This window comes from Asterias rubens, chromosome 11, assembly GCF_902459465.1.
Source record: "Asterias rubens chromosome 11, eAstRub1.3, whole genome shotgun sequence".
Taxonomy (NCBI): domain Eukaryota; kingdom Metazoa; phylum Echinodermata; class Asteroidea; order Forcipulatida; family Asteriidae; genus Asterias; species Asterias rubens.
The window spans coordinates 16,675,857-16,694,868 of NC_047072.1; the positions used below are offsets into that span (position 1 = coordinate 16,675,857).

A 19,012-nucleotide genomic window follows, 5' to 3' on the forward strand; every position below is an offset into this window, starting at 1 on the left:
ACATTATAAATTCTACTTTAGGCCTATGAGTTTATACATGATCAGTACCCAACATTATTTTAATAATGTTAAAATGGTTTACTTATTGCATCAATCATTATTGATTGAAAAGACACTTGCAGTTAAATACTAAATTAAAATATACAAAAGGTAGTTAATATGATAAACAGCATGAAACATTAAAGTGCACATTCAAAACAAAACCCAAAAGATAACATGAAATAAAATGATCTTTACACATATTTTTGATCTATTGATTCAATAACCATTGACCACCTTCAAACTTCACATTATCATAAAATCATATTCATGCAGAAATAATGGAATTTAAGAAGCATAATGCCCTCGATAGCACGTTATTCTTGGGTGTACAGATGACCCTCAGGCCTCAAGCCAACTCAACCCATACCCAATCTCTCATAACTTTCTGAGGGATAACGGGCCTGTCAATAAGCAATAGTGCATTAAAAAAATTATTGATTTATTTATTTAGTCGGCCAAAACATTCAAAGTACAAACATGATACAAAGTAAGAAATGTCATACATCAAGAACAGTCAATATGAAAGATAAATTGTAAAACAAATACCAATCAAAAACAATAGATGTGTAAAGAGGTAAAGTAGAAAATAATGAGATAGGAATGGGGGATGAGGAATGTATAAAAGGGGAGTGGATTGGGGAAGACAGGAAGTGGGAGGGAGTTCAACAAGCAGAGCTAAAGACATCCAATCTGAGATAGCAAGGATGTGAAAACACTGTGACTCAAAAGCATGTACATCCAATCATAGTTTGGTTCAAGAAATAATCTTACAAAGGGGAACTAGACATGGCCCTATAATAATCAAGCTTATGTCAGTTGTATTAGATGGGGCCGATATCACAAAGAGTTAGGACTAGTCTTAACTTTGGACTAGTCCTAGGAGATTTTAAAAGCTTAACTTGTCCTAAGTTAGGACGAGTAACTCGGAGTAACTAGAGTTAAGACTAGTCTTAACTCCTTGTGGAAATCCACCACTGGGTCTTGCCCAAACTGGCCCAACATGATCTTGCTGTTGATCAGGAAGGATTTGACTAACATAAGTATAAAGGGAAACATTTGAACGTACCTGTTGTTGTGCCAGACTGTCACGTTTATCTCTGTCCATCATTTCCATTGGCTGTATCCCTTGTTCCTTCTCTTTGTCTCCCTGGATCAAACAAAAGTTTGTAAGAAATTCTTATTTTTATGATTTGTGTATGCAAGTTTGTCACAAACAACGCTTAAAGCCACTCTGTTTTCAAACATTAAATCACAGCCTCTTTAAATGTTATTTTTGTCTGATGAAACCACCAACACACAGGGTAATTTAAGGGAGAAAGGCTCATCACCTGGGCATAGAACTCCATGTACAATGTATCCACACAATCTCGCTGATTTGGCCAAAGCTTTGCCGTTGCACACAGATCACATGCTGTCATCATCAGAGCTTGAACCTTGGTCCTGAAAGAAAGTATGAACATCAACACTAGCTTCAATCAGATACAAAGTGTGCTAGCTATAGACTCTCAAAACAAAATATAGCTGAAGGATGATGGGAAAGGGGTTTGCAAAGTTGCCTTGACAGGAAGATCATCCTAAAACAAAGGTTGTGGGTTCGAATCCCACCTGAGAGTTTTGTCTGTGGATTTTTCCCCAGAATTGGGAACAGTACCTAGTATAATAATAATATTTTACAGCTTTTATATAGCGCTTCACACAAAAAGTCTTGATGCGCTTTACAAAAAAAAAAAAAATACAGTGTGGTCGCCAAATTATTTTCTTATATGCCAAACTTGCGACATCAGATTCTAAAATTCTAAAAACAGATTATGTTGCAACAGTGATTTAGGCCTGGAATTTCATCTTTGAACATGTTGAAAGGACAATTCCTCTTTCATTGTGCAAAGGGCACTTCCATTGGACAACATCTTAAAGTCAATGGGGAACTTTTGAAGGACACGAAAGCCAAGACCATAGCTTTAGTTGCCTGCGATTCTTTCTGAAGGGGTTACTTTGGGGTAGGGGGTAGGGGGTAGAATGACCTACTTGTGAGCAGTGTTGTTGAGATCTAGACTCTGGGATAACAAGAGTTTAGCAACCTCCTGGCGATTCCCAAAGAATGACAAGAGATCAGTGGAGAGGATGCAGTGCTGAATAAGTCCAACCACCTACAAATGATAGCAATAATAATAATAATAATAATAACAAAGGCTTGCACACGTATCCACCCAGAATCTTGTGTAGGTTGTTTTGAATCACAAATGTAACATGATGCACTGCAGATTTAGTTATACAAAAGCTTTTATTTGAAAATCAGTCTCCAATTTCATAATCACTAAAAAACAAAGTTGTGTTTTAACTGAGGCAGTGGTATAGAAGCTCCTTTCTTTTAAGGCAGTGGACACTATTGGTAATTACTCAAAATAGTTATTAGCATCAAACCTTTCTTGGTGACGAGTAATGGGGAGAGGTTGATGGTATAAAACATTGTGAGAAACGGCTCCCTCTGAAGTGCCAAAGTTTTTGAGAAAGAAGTAATTTTTCACGAATTTGGTTTCGAGACCTCAGATTTAGAACTTGAGGTCTCGCAATCAACCATCTAAACGCACACAACTTCATGTGACAAGGGTGTTTTTTTCTTTCATTATTATCTCGCAAGTTTGATGACCGATTGAGCTCAAATTTTCACAGGTTTGTTATTTTATGCATATGTTGAGATACATTAACTGTGAAGGCTAGTCTTTGACAACTAACAATAGTGTCCACTGCCTTTAAGCAGCAAGTTCAACAGCAATTCAAAAGCAGGTTAGAGGTTAAGAATTTGATTCTGTGAATCATAACATAACAGCACCTTTAAGAATTGAGTCTCCTGAGTTCATGATCTTTTATAATCTTACCTGCTTGTAAGTGTTCACAGGTAGACGGGCAAAGATGTTAACGCGGGGATGTTGGAGAACGTTCATCGTCATTTGAAAATGATGGTTCTCCATGATGGGTGAGGTATATAGATCAGCCAGGGGTGAATCTGACTTCTGAAGGAAGGGGTTGGAGAGAGCTCGGTGGTCTATGTCATGGCAGATGGCAGCTACAAACATTGCCTGGCACTGTCATGAAAATTACAAACAGAACAAAACAAATACTTTAGTACATCTGACATTATTTCCAAACAAACTAAAAAAGGTCAAAGTTAAGGTCATGACCTAATTTGACATTTTTCAAGGTTTATGGACACTGGACACTATTGGTAATTATTCAAAATACTTGTAAGCATAAACTTTGTAATAAGCAATGGAGAGCTGTTGCTAGTATAAAACATTGTGAGAACTGACTCCCTCTTAAGTAACAAAGTTTTTGAGAAAGAGGTAATTTCTCACACAAACGGTTATTAAAAGACTTCAAGCCTGAAGCCTTTCTCATGAAACTGAAAGCACACAAATTTTTGCAAAATTGGTGTTTTCTTAAAAAGAATTCTGAAACTTTAATTACCAATGACTCAATTGAGTCAAAATTGTCAAAGATTTATTATTTTATGCAATTTTGGGACGCACCAAGTGAGAATACTGGTCTTTGACAGTTACAAAAGGGGTCCAGTGCCTTTAAAGATGCATCTGGAAAAAGGAAATATTTTTACCTCAAGGTTAGTGAAGACTCCAGGTGTCTTGATCAACAATGCATACATGCAATGAGCGACATTAAAGGCATGAGGGAAGTTGTGGAAGGGGTTTGGGCGATACCATTTCTTGACAGTCAGGAGAAATCCAGCAAGCGTATCCAAATCAAAGCTGAGACAAATCATTGAGACAAAGAAGTTAAGTTAGATATTATATTTTAAAAATATTTTATACGTCATATCTAGGCCTTTTTGTAATTATTGTAATGAGTTTGTAATTTGACCTTCCGGGTCACAAGGTTTGTCAATTCTAATAAAGTTCGAATTCAAATTCAATACAAAGATGTTCAGTTCATTATGATACAAAGATGAAACCTGCTTAGCAGAATCAAAGTGCGTATTATCCTGCTTGGTAAGAGTTAATGAGGTGCTAGTCCTAGGCCTTAAATATAGTATCTCAAATTGACTGGTTACGTTATATCTCTGCTAAGTAAACATTGTCTGTGCTATAAGCAGTGTGCTGAGGCACCTGTCAGAGCAATAAGTGGCCCCACCAGAAGGCAAGGCCAGTGTAAGTGACACATTTATATTTTTAGGCCTAATTTGCATTGTTGTTGAAGTCCAAGACTAATCATATATCAATGTTGAAAACGCTACTTTTTCAATCAAATAAACAAATAATGAAAAACCTGAAAAATTACAATTACTCAGGCAAGTTAAAAGAAAGATAAACATCTACAACAACAAAATGGGAAAATACAAAATACAAAATACAAAGTACATAGCTGAAAAATAACAATATCAATGGTCACATTTATATCAATATAAAAAAATGCTTGACTAGCAGTTCAAATACATAAGTAATGAAATACCTGAAAAGTTACAATTACGCAGGCAGGTTAAAAAGAAAGATACATCAATATAAACCACGAGGGAACAAAACACAAAATACAAAGCTGAAAAATAACAATATCAATGGTCACATCTATATCAATATATAAAATATGCCAGTCTCACAATTCAAATAAATAAATAGCGAAATACCTGGAAAGTTACAACTATGCAGGCAGGTTAAAAGAAAGACAGATAATCATATCAATGAATATAAACCACAAGGGAAACAAAATACAAAATACAAAGCTGAAAAGAAACAATAATAATGGTCACAATTATATCAATATTAAAAATGCCAGTCTCACATATCAAAGAAATAAAAAAGTGAAATACCTGGCAGGTTAAAAGACAGTCCAAAAATAATACAATGAACAAAACTTAAAAAGGAATAAAACTGTAATTTAACAGGTAAAATACAATGTGGAGAAGTTTCATATAATATGTAACACACTGTAACTATACAACTCAGCATGACAAGCATAAATAAACAGGTTATAAAGAGGGCGGTATAGCATCACAATGACGCTGATTTCATTACAGGCACTTGACACAATTATTTTGAGTAATTACAAACAGTGTCCAGTGCCTTCAACGATGCTCATTGCTTAAAATCAGGCTGTAGAATCAGAATAATTAAGATGGGTCTTACCAATCTTGTCCACATAGTTTATGTGTCATATGTAACAGGTAGTCACATAGGACATTGGAATAGGAGCGACAGTCAAACTCAAAGCTGTATAACACAAAAACAAACATAAATTGAGTCAAGATTTTAAAATTAAGATTTCTACTAAGATTTGTAGATTTTTTCACACAGTGAGTGGAACAGCCTCCCAGCCAAAGTGGTCAACGCTAGGGCAACACATCAACAAAAACAGCTTTGACAAACACCAAAGTGAAAATGGATATGGGGTGTTAAAATGCATAAGCCTACAATACTACCAATCCCATCAAACCTTAAAGGCAGTGGACACTATTGGTAATTGTCAAAGACTAGCCTTCACAGTTGGTGTATCTCAACATATGCACAAAATAACAAACCTGTGATAATTTGAGCTCGATCGGTCATCGAAGTTGCGAGATAATGATGAAAGAAAATAACCCTTGTCACACGAAATTGTGTGCATTTAGATGGTTGATTTCGAGACCTCAAGTACTAGATCTGAGGTCTTGAAATCAAATTCGTGGAAAATTACTTCTTTCTCAAAAACTATGGCACTTCAGAAGGAGCCGTTTCTCACAATGTATTATGCCATCAACCTCTCCCCATTACTCGTCACCAAGAAAGGTTTTATGCCAATAATTATTTTGAGTAACTACCAATAGTGTCCACTGCCTTTAAGTGTAAGTGTTAGTGTTAATTTCACCCCTGTTTAAGCATATCTTGGCTTACTAATTTCAGTTTTTACCTATACACCGATGTGTGTTAGCACTGTATACTCAGTACTTTCTCCCGAGTCCTGTGAAAAAATACCACAGGCATGTTACTCGGGTGGGATTCGAACCCACGACCCTTGCAATTCTAGAGCAGTGTCTTACCAACTAGACTACCGAGGTTGCCCGGCAGCTAGAGGCAGTTCGAATCCTATGTTTTGGCAGCGGGAACCGCAATGATTATAAGAGATGTTAAATTTTGCATCGGGGATAAAGAATATAAATTTTGGTTTTTACCCATACCGTCTTAGCTTGTTTCTCCCTGGCAATATATCTGACAAACGACTCATTTAGCTTTATCGCATCACATATACTTCTTCAACAGGCCTGGTTTTTATACATGATGAAAGGGCAAAGCCGTTTTCATTTTGAAAAGGGCATTTCCATTGATAAATCTTAAAGCCAATGGAAAGAAGGGGCACCAAGGCCAAGACCAGGGGCAACTGATCCATTGACCTCTGTGGCCTGCCTGTAAATCCAGGCCTGCTGTAATTTCTTCTTCTTACCTGTCCAAATCTTGTGGAATAACAGTCCGTTTGCTCAATCTCATTATGAGCTTATCCGTTTCCTCTTTGGTTGGATTGGTGTGGAAAGCCAACTGCTCCTGAGTCACACCAAGAACACGCTCACAATATAAGATGCTGCTGTAGACCTAGTAGAGAACACATCAGGATCAAAGATGAGAATTTATCAATGTTTATTTAAAGGCAGTGGACACTATCGGTAATTGTCAAAGACTAGCCTTCACAGTTGGTGTATCTCAATATATGCATAAAATAACTAACCTGTGAAAATTTGAGCTCAATCGGTCATCGAAGTTGCGAGATAATAATGAAAAAAAAAAACCCTTGTCACATGAAGTTGTGTGCGTTTAGATGGTTGATTTCGAGACCTCAAGTTCTAAATCTGAGGTCTTGAAATCAAATTCGTGGAAAATTACTTCTTTCTCAAAAACTATGGCACTTCAGAGGGAGCCGTTTCTCACAATGTTTTATACCATCAACCTCTCCCCATTACTCGTAACCAAGAAAGGTTTTATGCCAATAATTATTTTGAGTATTTACCAATAGTGTCCACTGCCTTTAAGACATCTGAAAGCACACAACTTTGTGCATCCTGGCGTTTTTTCTTTCATTATTCTCTTGCAACTTCGATGACAAATTGAGTCCAAATTTTGAAGTATTTGTTATTTGGTGCGTATATTTTGGAATAAACTAAGTGAGAATTACCAAATGTGTCCAAACTTAATTATTTTCTGACAAGCTTACAATTAAATTGGGTCCTGCTCTTCTTTTGTAATGTTATATTCACATCCTTGCTTTGAAATTGTGAAATTTTAAAAACTTCCTAATTTTACCCCGATTTATCTTTTATAAGAAACCAACATTTTTTAGTTGGGTTTAGTTTGCCAAGAAAGTGCCACACCCACCTTACATCATTATTTACCTTAGAGTAGTGAAGAGCCAGTGCGCAATACACAGCAAACATTCTGAAGTTAGATTCATCCGTCTTATCAAAAGCGTTCTGACTTGGATCTTTCTTATTGATGAGTTGTACGACACCAATGACCGAACCGTGACTCATGATGGGCATACAGAGGATACTACGAGTGGTGTACCCAGTCCGAATATCAACCTCCCTATAAGATAAAAGTATTTACTTCATTTAGTTTCAATTATTCTTATTTCAATTTTAATGTACAAGACTTATCATCTTTAAAGGCATTTGTTACTTTTTGCAAGACACAAAACACAAATTTCACAGATTTACATTAAACTTACAGGGTTTGTTAAAGATAATGATGGTAAGAAAGTGTCCCTTTAAATACATTGCTTGCCGAGTTGCTGTAGTTTTTGAGAAATGAGTAAAACAATTTCCAAAAATAAATTTTTGTCTCAGGAGATAAAAATTATTTTAGCACGTTGCAACATTTCTCTGTTATTTTCACATTTTATTTTTAAAAACGTGATACTAATGAAGCTGAAACTTCAAATTACATGCATCTTCATTCAGTGTGAGTAGGGAAACTTGACCTAGAAATGGTATCAAACCCAGAGGGCAAGGGCATTTTCATTTGAATATCTTAAAGTCTATGTTTGGAAGGGGCTCTTAGACCAACAATAAGGGGCAACAGAATCCATAACAAGGGGCAACATAATCAATGGGCCACATATTCAATGGGCCACAGTTGTTTGCCAGTTTTGCTTTGTTTCTATTTTTGTTATCAAACTAATCGTTTCTTCACAACTACTTTATGGCTCAACCTTTCTAAACCCACAATACCCTTCCATGTCCTACCTATTGAAACGAGAGTCACTATAAGCATCAGGAATATTCACAACTTCTCCAGTTCTTGCCACATGACCAGCTATACCCTTCTCAATCGAAAACCTGCAATATAATTGTAATCAACAATTTTTTTTAAACACCCACATAAAATATGGTCTGAGATTTTCTTGACCTACAATCAGGGTAATATGAACACTCTTTTTAGTTTTACCTAATTTGCTTCTTTTTAGTGAAAACTGGTTGACCGCTGACAACTTTCCCCTCGTCAAACAGATCAGCATAGAGTTCCTCAGTTTTAGCATCCAGAAGAAAAAGAGCGCAACGATCAGCGCAGACAAGACTCTTAGCAAACATCTGTTGAAAATTAAAAGAAAGAGTGATGTAACCAAGTTCAAACTTCCAGCGAATGTGAATGCGAATGCTATTTTTGACGTCACAGGGCTGTTTTCGCTGCAAATAGATTGCAGGAGTTGAGCACAAATCACTGACATAAACTATTAACATTCTTGGGATTTTACAGCAGTTTAACAATTATTGACAAGCAGGAAGACCCCCATAGAGCTAGGTGTCTCAGTCGGTAAGCTCATTAAAAACGTAACTATGCAGGTTGCAGTTTCAAACCGTGCTCAAGTACATTTTGTCTGTTCGCTAATATAATTAAATAATAATTGGCCAACTTACAATGATGTGTTCAGTAAGCGTGTCAATTGCAACTATGTCGTCAAAAATCACCCTGCAATGAAAGAAAATACAAACAAATGAATAATTATAAAAATACATAAATAAATAACTATATTATAAAGAAAAGAAAAAAACAGGGAACAAATTCAAATCATGTGTAATTTAGAGGGACCTTAAATATGGGACAATTCTCCTGCAGATTCAAATTGGTCCACAGACATAGCTCTATGTGAAGGAAATACAGCACAGGCCAAATGTTGGAATATACAAGAGAGTTATACATTCTATCTAATTAATTTAACACAAATAGAAATATAGAAAGTGATTATGCTTTTAATCAAAAGTAAAACATTTGAAACATTTTAGTTAAACAGATCAGTGGATAAGCAACAAGTTATTTGACTGGTGAGAATAAAAATATTTAAAAAGATTAAACACATCAACATACAAGATAATTCAATCTAACTTTAAGGAGTTATGCAAAATGAATATTTAAAATTAGTAGCAAATTCCTGTGTATATAAAATGTACAATAATGCACACTAATAGGTAAAAAAACATCCAAAGATACAGCAATGAGCAATTAAAATACTGAGGAAGGAATTGGTTTTGACATAAAAAAAACACAACTTTTCACCTTAAACAAAATTTGTTTTGTAACTGGTTTAAGATTAGTCAATACATTGGTTATTTATTGAAAAAATAAACAACAGATCTTAAAAAATTGAAAGAAATTTTAAGTATCAAACAGCTTAAAACAATTGAATTAAATGAATGTGATGGAATACCTGGAGACCTCCAGCAGAAAGTCATTGAAAGCCCTTTGCTTCATCAGACCTTTGCACACCTGTTTTACAATTTGCAAGATTAGTCTCCTGAAAGGTCTGAATAAGTACGGGATCAAGATCTTAGGAGCTATGTTGGAATTATGACCCCTGGAGTAATATTATCCGAGGAATTTTAGGAACAGATTTCTCAGAGATGAATGTACTTTGGATGTTTTGTTTGTTAACAAGGCCGACTTTAATAAGTTTGAATTCAGATGCAAGTCTTAAATTTCTCTTTTCGAAATTCTTAAACCTCTGTTCTCTTTTTTTGCATAGTTAATTGAACTAAGAATTGTACAAACCTGTGCTTATGATAAAGATGACAGTTCTTTAAAAAAGGTTACCTACAACGAATTTATATTGACAAAACTGTGGGTCAAAAAAGGTCAAAAGAACTGGGTCTGTTTCAATGATATTTTTCATGGAAAGCTTAACATTGACAAATTAAGAAACTGAGATTGTCTTTAAACTTTCTGTAAGGTTTCTGTTCCATTGATTGATAAAGTGTGATGCAAGGTTCAATTTATATTGGTGTGAGTTTACTTGGAGAGGAATGACTTATATTCTTCCCTGCATGGTTAACTTGACTGGGGTTCCCAAGAGAGCTCTCCAAAGAGCTTGTTAAGACAAACCAGAATGAGCTTGTTTAGACTAACCATACCCAGGTTCAGGGAGGACCATACCCTTTGGGAAATCAAATCTAATGTCATAGGGATAGGGTCAAATTACTGCATGGGCTGTGGAAATCAATCATAATCTTAGGATGAGTTATGCTAGAGCCTTATATAGGCAAACCAAAAGGAGAGAACAAAGTAGGCACAAAAATAAGAAAAGTGTTTTTTTTTTTTGAAAGAGGAAAAAAAAATAAAAAAAATAACAATAATCAGGCATCTCAAAGCACATGATTCTGCAACAAGGGTGTTTTTTATTTCATATTTGGATGACCAGTTGGCTGCAATATTTGATAGGTTTATAATTCTGTTTGGTTCCACCAAGTGAAGATACTACACATATAGTTATGGACCATTACAAAAAGGAAAGTATGCCCTACCTATAATCTTTTACTGTGTGTGAATTTTTAAACCCTTACAAATATATTTTTTCTTAGTAATACCTTTGTTGACCTTAGAATGAACCGTTAACCAATTTAATTACTAGTCCTTCGAGACATTTCCCTTTGAAAAGTTGATTAGAATTGTAATTTTTTTTTAAATGAGATGTAAATTGATAAGCTGTTTACCTGAACTTTGTTGAGTGCTATCCCTGCCCATAGCATGTATGTTGTTGCAATCTGTGCATAGGAAGACAGCAATTTAGACATTATTTTGAAAAATTTTAAAGGCCTCTTTTCTTAAAGGGTGTGCACAACAAACAGGATAAGGACGAATCAATAATGGTTTCTTGCTTAAGGACACAAGCATCACGACCGGGATTCGAACCCACACTCTGCTGATCAGAGACACCAGAGTTTGAGTCCGGTGTTCTTATCTGCTTGACCACAACACACCACTTTAATGAGAGACTTTTAGGCAGTACACTCTGGCCTTATTATAGGTGTGCGCAACATAGGTAAAATTGAAAGTACAAGTTAACAAGTTGGAAGAAGTACCTATAGAAGTACCTATAATCATGGATAAATGAGTAGAACAACTTCAAATTATTAACTTTTGGACTTCAAAAAGATAAAACCAACACTTTTGATCATTTCTTCAAAACAGTCTGACTATAGTATTTCAAGTTAAGGGTATATGTTATAAACCATTTAAGTTGTGTGCAAATCTCTGAGCAAAGCATATACATTTTCACTCATGCCAAAAAGTCAATACAAATACAGTTTTTAAATCAACAATATGATCTTACCGCCAATCCATCTTCTGTGAAAGGAGCACTTCCATAACTTTTGGACAACTGCAGTACACCTGAAAGAAAAATAAATAAAAGACTGGAGTGTCACTTCAGAATGCATAAAATGAAACAGAAAGGCAAATTATCAAATTAGACCCCCAAAAGCAGAAGAAATAACATCAAAAGCAAATAAACTAGACATTGAGAGTTTGTGAACAAACTCTAGGTGTTCGGTTTCCGAGAGTAAAAGCCTGGTGTAAAAAACAAATATTGCACCTTGCTTTGTTCTCAAGATTTGTAATAACTGATCAAAATTGCAAAAATTGTCAAAACAACATGATGCCGTCATCATGACGTTTTTTCGAGTTCAAGAAACTCTTGTCCTTGACTAACAATACACCAAGTTTTACCTCCGTCGAACTTTTGGTTTAGCAGACACACAGCTTTGAAAAGTGCACCTTTAAAGCAATACCACGTGACACATGATGACGTCATCAAGCTAAGACTTCACAGATATGTTGCTATTATGAAGGAGATTACAATGTATGTATACCATTTTGAAACAATTGACAAAAACTCTTACACAAACATCTAGTAAAAGTGTATTTTTAGATGTTTTTAATCTGCTGCTAGAGGGCGCACTTATTTTTGGTGACGTAATCGGTATTAATTTTTTAAACCAGACCTTTGCCTGACTTGTGTTATGTGATTGACCTTTTGATCTGTCTAAACCGGAAGTGACTGTAAAAAAGCTTTGAAAACGCGTTATTTAAAGCTTTTAGGTTGAAATGTACACCTTTTGATGGTTTACAATCACTTCATACAAGTCTGGCAAAGGTCTGGTTTAAAAAAATAATACCGATGACATCATCAAAAATTAGTGCGCAAGAAAAGGTCACCAACATATCCATTGTTGTGAAGTTTGTAAAGCACTTTCACATAATGTATAGATTGTTAAAATAGCTTATGTGGTTGAGGAAATATGAACTTATGAAATATTGACGACCGTAGAAGAGACTAACAAACAGTAAGGGACACGTACGTTTTAAACGCCATGAACGAAGACTATTGTACGCGAAGCTTTTCGCGCTCTATGGGTGATCACTGGAGCGTGACTCTGCTACTCGACTAGTTCAATACACGTGGTGTAGACCTACGTGTTTAATGTGTATGCACCTACCAATGGGGGATTTACGTAGTTATTTAGACATGAATTTTGAAATTTTCAACATCTTTTTTGAGCCGGAAGACAAGGTCAAAATGGGGTCATGTCTGTGAGGCGTTTACAGAGTTTTCAATGACAATTCTGATAATGTATTGATTGTAAGAATCCATCATATAGATCAAGAGTTATGATTTTTTGAAATAATAAACTTTGAATTTTCATAACTCAAGAACGGATGATGTCATCATGACGTAACTTCAATGGTTTCTTGTCCTAATAAATATCTAACTATGTGTGAAGTTTCATGTTCATACAATCTTTGGAAAGATGTTTCTGTTTGGGGACAAGGGACGTACAGAAGAAGAAGAAGAAGAAGAAGTATCAATAAATAAATAAAAAAACGAACAAAAATAAGAGGTGTTCCGGGCTGTTGGTCAGAACACCTAATTAAACAATTCAGTAAACAGAGAGAAATGACTGACCTGTTATTTCCCCGTTTGGTGAGAGCAGAGGTAGACACAGGAGAGCTTGAGCGTTACTATTCTCAATCCCAGTCCCTTGGGGAAATCGGTCATCCTAGAACAAAACAAATAATAATTCAAAATTAACTTTTTGTTAACTCTCACAAATAATAATTCAAAATTAACTTTTTGTTAACTCTCACTAGACATATTGCAACGTAAATTTGTGTTTGCTAAAACAGAGGACAAAGAGGAAACCAGCTGATCAGAAAATGTTAAAAATTTGATAAACTCTTATCAATTAAACAAACACGTAGACTCTAAACAAATTAAGGGGCCTATATGGAGGAGCGGGAGAGCCTAATTGAAAAAGAAATCGATGTGGGTGAGTTGAGAGAGGAGACAAGGATGTAAGAGTAGTAGTGGAGGTAGGAATCACAATGGGCTAATTGACACCTTGCACGCACATCACACGCGGCGACTCACGTGAGCAATAGGTTAATGTGTAAATGCCGCGTCGCCTAAAATGCACAATTCACTGAATAACGCAGTGATTGCCCACAAAATGACGCAACCAAGATTATTCCGATGACGACGCGAGGTAAATTGGGTCAATAGGGGAGATTTGGAGGTAGGGTTTAAAGTAAGTGAGGGGGTTAATATGGGGACTTAAGAGGTTGGATAGAGGAGGAGCTAGGTATGAGAGGCAAACAGGGGACACTAAGAATACAGTAGGGTGATGGGAAGTATGGTTAAACTGCAAGTTAATTGTGTGTGTGTGGGGAGGCTGGCTTGGAGAGGAGGCGGTATACTGCAGAAGGAAAAGGGATATGCATGTCTACACTGAAAGAAAAACTTACCCCAAGAATGTCATCCACCATGACAGCTTCCTTAGTGTGAGCCACATAGGCTGAGATGGTCGTTCCTGGAACAACGGGACCAAACATTATCTGCTGGATTCTGCAATAGAAAATTAAGAAACAATACTTAGTATGATTTTGGGAAGATCCACAACCTGTGTATGAATGTTCAACCGTTATGTATTTCTAAAGAATATTACTTAATTCATCTGGGCCCACTCTGATAAAGCCTGTAAGCACAACAAAATTGCTAAGCACAGACAAGTTTTGCTTAGCAGGAACCAGTATCCAGCTCAAACTAAATTAAGTTTGCATTGTTTTGGCTGGTGCCCAGCTCAATATTTGCCTAGCAAAGAAATTTGTCAATCAGTATCTTAAGCTAAGCAGCTCTAAATCACATTTGATAAAAGTATAAACCAGGGTCTTGTGTGTGATTTATTGAAAGCGAGAGGTCTACCCGGCAGGGGTGGTACAACAGAGCAGGATTGCTCCATGGTTGTATAGCAAGTGTGTGACGCAAGAGCAAGAGGTCTATAATGGGCAGGGGTGGGGGTGTAAGGGGCCGGGGTTTACATATTTGTAAATGTGCCTTACCTTCCGTTAGTTTCTCTGCATAGATGCATGTCCTGCAAGTGTGCAAACAACACTATAAAACCATCACATAATCATAACAAGAGAACATAGAATTTGCTGTTCCAAACATATTGCTTAAAAGGACCAATGGTGTTTAATGCAAAAAATTGTTAATGGCCAGACATTTCGACCCTAGCAGGTTCTTTCTTGAAGGCTAAATGACAAATACAACAAACATGAATTGAATGGTTGTAATACTATAGTTGCATGAAATAAATCGTGAAGTTGTTAGAAAATTAAAATTTTAAACATAAATACCTTGGAGCTAACTGTGTACAGAAAGAAATCATCAGCTTGAACAGCTGTGGAATTTAAGAAGAAACAATACTTGTTGTTAAACATGTTTACAAAATGATATGCAATATTTTATCACCTTCTTGTGGTAACAATGTTGAGCGAACTAATTTGAGCTGAATTGAATAAAAACATAAACCTATAAAAACAGGTCATAATCACGTCTTGAGAGTGTCGATTCTTTTTATTTCTAGTTTTAAAAAAAAGGAAACCAACCCAATGGAAATTTTTTCAAATAAGCAAGATTGTGTTTTAGTGAGAAGAATAAGAAGTGGGCCAATTTCTTAGCGCTGCTCATTTGTAAGCAAATTTCTGTGCTAACTATAATAAAAAAAGATATGCTTAAGTTGTCAGCTTATTTCACAGGTTAGCAAGAAAATAAGGCGACCAGCTTGTGCAATCATCATGAAATTAATTTCTCATGCGATTCAATATCATACAGTAATTAGCAACAAGGCCAATTTCATAGCACTGCTTAATGGTAAGCAAATTTTCATGCTCACTGTAGCAGACAAATTAGCCAAGGTGCAAGCGTATTTCACAGGTTAATTAGCAGAAAATTTAGGCGGCCATCTTCTGCTTTTGCATTGTTACATATTTTACTTTCGTGCAGCGTTCACGCCATTTCGTGTGCTTACGGTTAGCAATGCTATGTTATGGAAATCGCACAGTAAGCACAAAATCGGCCGCTAAGCAGCTCCATGAAATTGGGCCCAGAAGGTTTGAGCGTTCCTTTTTGCCACTGCATCTTACCTGTAGCTACTACACTGCTCAATCTATACAGCATTTCAGGGACTTCTTTGCCTTCCTCAATAACATTCACCATTTCTGTCAACATCTTCTGTCTGTCCGTCTTTTCTCCAGGCATCTGAGGAAGAACAAAGTTAATAAATGAGAGTTATTATTTGGTTGGTCCTTCACAAAGAATACCCTTGAATCTACACTTTATCTGCTAACACTAGTCCAATGACTTTGTACACTTAAAGGTCAAGTTCTACCAGTGTGGGTAAGTATCAGACATTATGGAGAGCGGCTGCTGAACTCTGCATCTAGAACTAGGACACAAGTGTCACGACCGGGATTAAAGGAACACGTTGCCTTGGATCGGTCGAGTTGGTCTTTGAAAAGCGTTTGTAACCGTTTGTTATAAAATGCATAGGTTGGAAAGATGTTTTAAAAGTAGAATACAATGATCCACACAAATTTGCCTCGAAATTGCGTGGTTTTCATTTTACTTTGCGAACTAACACGGTCGGCCATTTATGGGAGTCAAAAATTTGACTCCCATAAATGGCCGACCATGTTCGTCGACGAGGCAAAGGGAAAACCGTGCAATTTCGAGGCAAATTTGTGTGGATCATTGTATTCTACTTTTAAAACATCTTTCCAACAATATGCAATTTATAACAAACGGTTATAAATGCTTTTTATAGACCAACTCGTCCGATCCAAGGCAACGTTTTCCTTTAAAACCTACACTCTGCTGAACAGAAGCACCAGAGCTTGAGTTTGGTGCTCTTATCCGCTCAGCCACAACACCTCTAGGGCAGTCTTTTTACTCTATGTTTACATACCAGTCTTTCCTTAGATGCACTTCTTAGTCTTGAGCATCTTCCTAAATATACAACACCCCTTGGACAGTCTTTTTTACTCTTTGTTCACATACCAGTGTTTCCTTAGATACACTTCTTAGTCTTGAGCATCTTCCTAAAAATACAAAAAACAAAAGCGTTGATACTATGTTAATCGGATCGGCACTGCTTTGAGGAGGCACAGGCTGAGGTGGTTTGGTCATGTGGAGAGAAACGAGGATGATCAGACAGTGGCCTTAAAACCGACATTGATGACGTTCAAAAATAAAATGTGTAAATTTCAATTTACACCATGTTGGGGTGAAAATATTTTGTTTTTAAATACTAGAGCGAGAGTGGCAGGTTAATTTCATACTATAAATTATTAAAGCATCTTGCTCAGGGACACACACACTCACCCACACTCCGATGGCTTAACCAACAGAACTTGAACTTGATGCTCTAAACCAGTCAGCCCATAACATATTTGTAACGTTTTAAATGTAATAATAACAACAAATGATTACCACTGCTTGTATAGGACAGATCTCGCTGCAGTTGTATGGAGCCCGAGTCCAGTACTCTCTTAAAATCGTCGTTGTTCTCATTTTCTTTAAGAACTTCTGCGACTAACCATGGATTTGCATTCAGGTAGGTCTTTACATTATCGGGAGTGAGACCTGTGGTGAGGATGGGATTACCAAAAATGTTTACCTCAAAAGCACATTTCTTGATTTTTTAAGCAGGTTTGGAGTAGTACAGCTCAAAACAAAACCTAAATAAAACAAAAACAAGAATGGTAACACCCGAGCAAATTCGTTGAGCGATCGTGCACAAGTGGGATTTTAGTTTGGGATTGCCCAAAATCTTTTGCACATCAGCTGATCTTGCAGGAATAGTTTGCACTATTGACGACGATCCAGGAATTGTTCATGCAATCATCTTATCATGCAGGAATAATTTGTGCAATTTGACGATCCTGCAATTTGGCTTATTGGTGATTGTGCAGGATTGATTGAGTCGGGACAAAATTTAAGCTTGGGCTGTGGAGAACTCCGAGGACAGGGCCAGATTTTCACAAAGGAGACAACCAGGGCCCAATTTCATGGCTCTTCTTACCGTAAGCACAGAATCGGCGATACGGAAGCAGGGAATTCTGTGCTTACAGCAAGCGTATTTCACGGGTTAGCGGCGAATTTTGGCTTCTGCGCATGCGTACTTCACATAACTAGGTATTCTACGCTTGAACAAGGCTAGCGCAGAAATTTGGCGCTTGCACGTAAGCTGGGAATCGTGTTCGTAAGCGCAGAATTCGGCAGGAAGCAGAGCCATGAAATTGGGCCCTGTTCTGTCATGTCTGTCTGTTGCCCTTGCTCCTTGTCAATATTTGTAATGGCCTTGGACTTGGTTTTGGGAGCACCTTTACAAATGTTTCCCAAGTTATAAAAATAGACTTTGTTAACTTTTCCTGTGGAATATATATAGGCCTACCCCAAGGTCTTATAAGCTTGACAAAAATGAAATTGCCCGTCATGACCATGCCGCCTTGGGACTTTTTGAGGAAATGTTATCTTTGGAAAACATTTTGCATGATGATCTTTCCACCACTAATAAAAACTTCACTAAAAAAACTAATTAATGTAATATAGGCCTAATAATAATAAATAATAAATAGCGTTCGTCCTGGAAAAAAAAAACCACCACACACCGGGGTCGACCCAGGGAAGCTAAACGAACGCACCCATAATTTTACAAAATAAAAGAAGGGAATGTCTAAAAATGTCAAAAATTGTGGCATACGAAAACATTTTCCTTACTAATCACTAAACATGTTTTAAAAAAACACAGAGGGTCGGGTACAGAATGTTGTGCATCGACTGCCTGTGTACGATGTGTGTGTGTGGTGGCGCTGTTTGTAAACAGATAGCACGCTGCTTAGTTTTTGAGTATTGTTGTAACACAAATTTTGTTAAAATTACCTATTTCTGCACTTTCCCCGGATGCTCCTCTTCGACCAAAAATAGACGGGGATGCATTTCCTGGAAGTGGTGGCATTCGTCGTCCAGAAACTTGCTTCCATGGGCTCGACATTTCACGAAAAGTCGAGCGAAAAAAATCCTCAAGAACTCTGTAGAATCATGGCAGACGACAGGATTGTTTTAATTAAACAACTTGTAGTTGGTGTTACAACTAGAGTATTTCTTGCACCGAGAGTCTAAATAATTTTCAAGTAAGGTTTCAAATAAAAATGATCATACACTTTTAAGTGTTGATTTTAAAGTTTTAGTTTTCATTTTGATTTGATTTTGAATATTTCTTTCATTTCGACTAATAACATTTTAACACCATCTACAAGTTGACTAGTCAACTGTTTGACAACGCGTTATGTGAGCCTATCTCTGATTGGTCTAAAGTTACTAAATCAAC

The 19,012-nt window shown here is 36.5% G+C and overlaps 1 protein-coding gene across 1 annotated transcript in view; it reads right to left on the reverse strand.

Moving 5' to 3' along the window:
* Positions 1 to 18,712, reverse strand: part of LOC117296761 (cAMP and cAMP-inhibited cGMP 3',5'-cyclic phosphodiesterase 10A-like) — a 20,586-nt gene extending 1,874 nt beyond the window's left edge. The window contains exons 1-22 of the mRNA XM_033779804.1: positions 18,565 to 18,712; positions 17,113 to 17,265; positions 16,681 to 16,721; positions 15,768 to 15,882; positions 14,979 to 15,022; positions 14,682 to 14,713; positions 14,088 to 14,187; positions 13,249 to 13,342; positions 11,617 to 11,675; positions 10,997 to 11,047; positions 9,718 to 9,776; positions 8,930 to 8,981; positions 8,460 to 8,602; positions 8,258 to 8,350; positions 7,406 to 7,598; positions 6,466 to 6,611; positions 5,175 to 5,258; positions 3,653 to 3,803; positions 2,919 to 3,125; positions 2,068 to 2,189; positions 1,371 to 1,482; positions 1,109 to 1,189 (exon numbers count right to left, since the gene is read on the reverse strand). Of these exons, the coding sequence (XP_033635695.1) occupies positions 1,109 to 1,189; positions 1,371 to 1,482; positions 2,068 to 2,189; positions 2,919 to 3,125; positions 3,653 to 3,803; positions 5,175 to 5,258; positions 6,466 to 6,611; positions 7,406 to 7,598; positions 8,258 to 8,350; positions 8,460 to 8,602; positions 8,930 to 8,981; positions 9,718 to 9,776; positions 10,997 to 11,047; positions 11,617 to 11,675; positions 13,249 to 13,342; positions 14,088 to 14,187; positions 14,682 to 14,713; positions 14,979 to 15,022; positions 15,768 to 15,882; positions 16,681 to 16,721; positions 17,113 to 17,265; positions 18,565 to 18,676 (2,244 nt within the window). The 5' untranslated portion in view covers positions 18,677 to 18,712. The remainder of the gene's footprint in view (positions 1 to 1,108; positions 1,190 to 1,370; positions 1,483 to 2,067; positions 2,190 to 2,918; positions 3,126 to 3,652; positions 3,804 to 5,174; positions 5,259 to 6,465; positions 6,612 to 7,405; positions 7,599 to 8,257; positions 8,351 to 8,459; positions 8,603 to 8,929; positions 8,982 to 9,717; positions 9,777 to 10,996; positions 11,048 to 11,616; positions 11,676 to 13,248; positions 13,343 to 14,087; positions 14,188 to 14,681; positions 14,714 to 14,978; positions 15,023 to 15,767; positions 15,883 to 16,680; positions 16,722 to 17,112; positions 17,266 to 18,564) is intronic.
* Between the last annotated feature and the right edge of the window lie 300 nt (positions 18,713 to 19,012).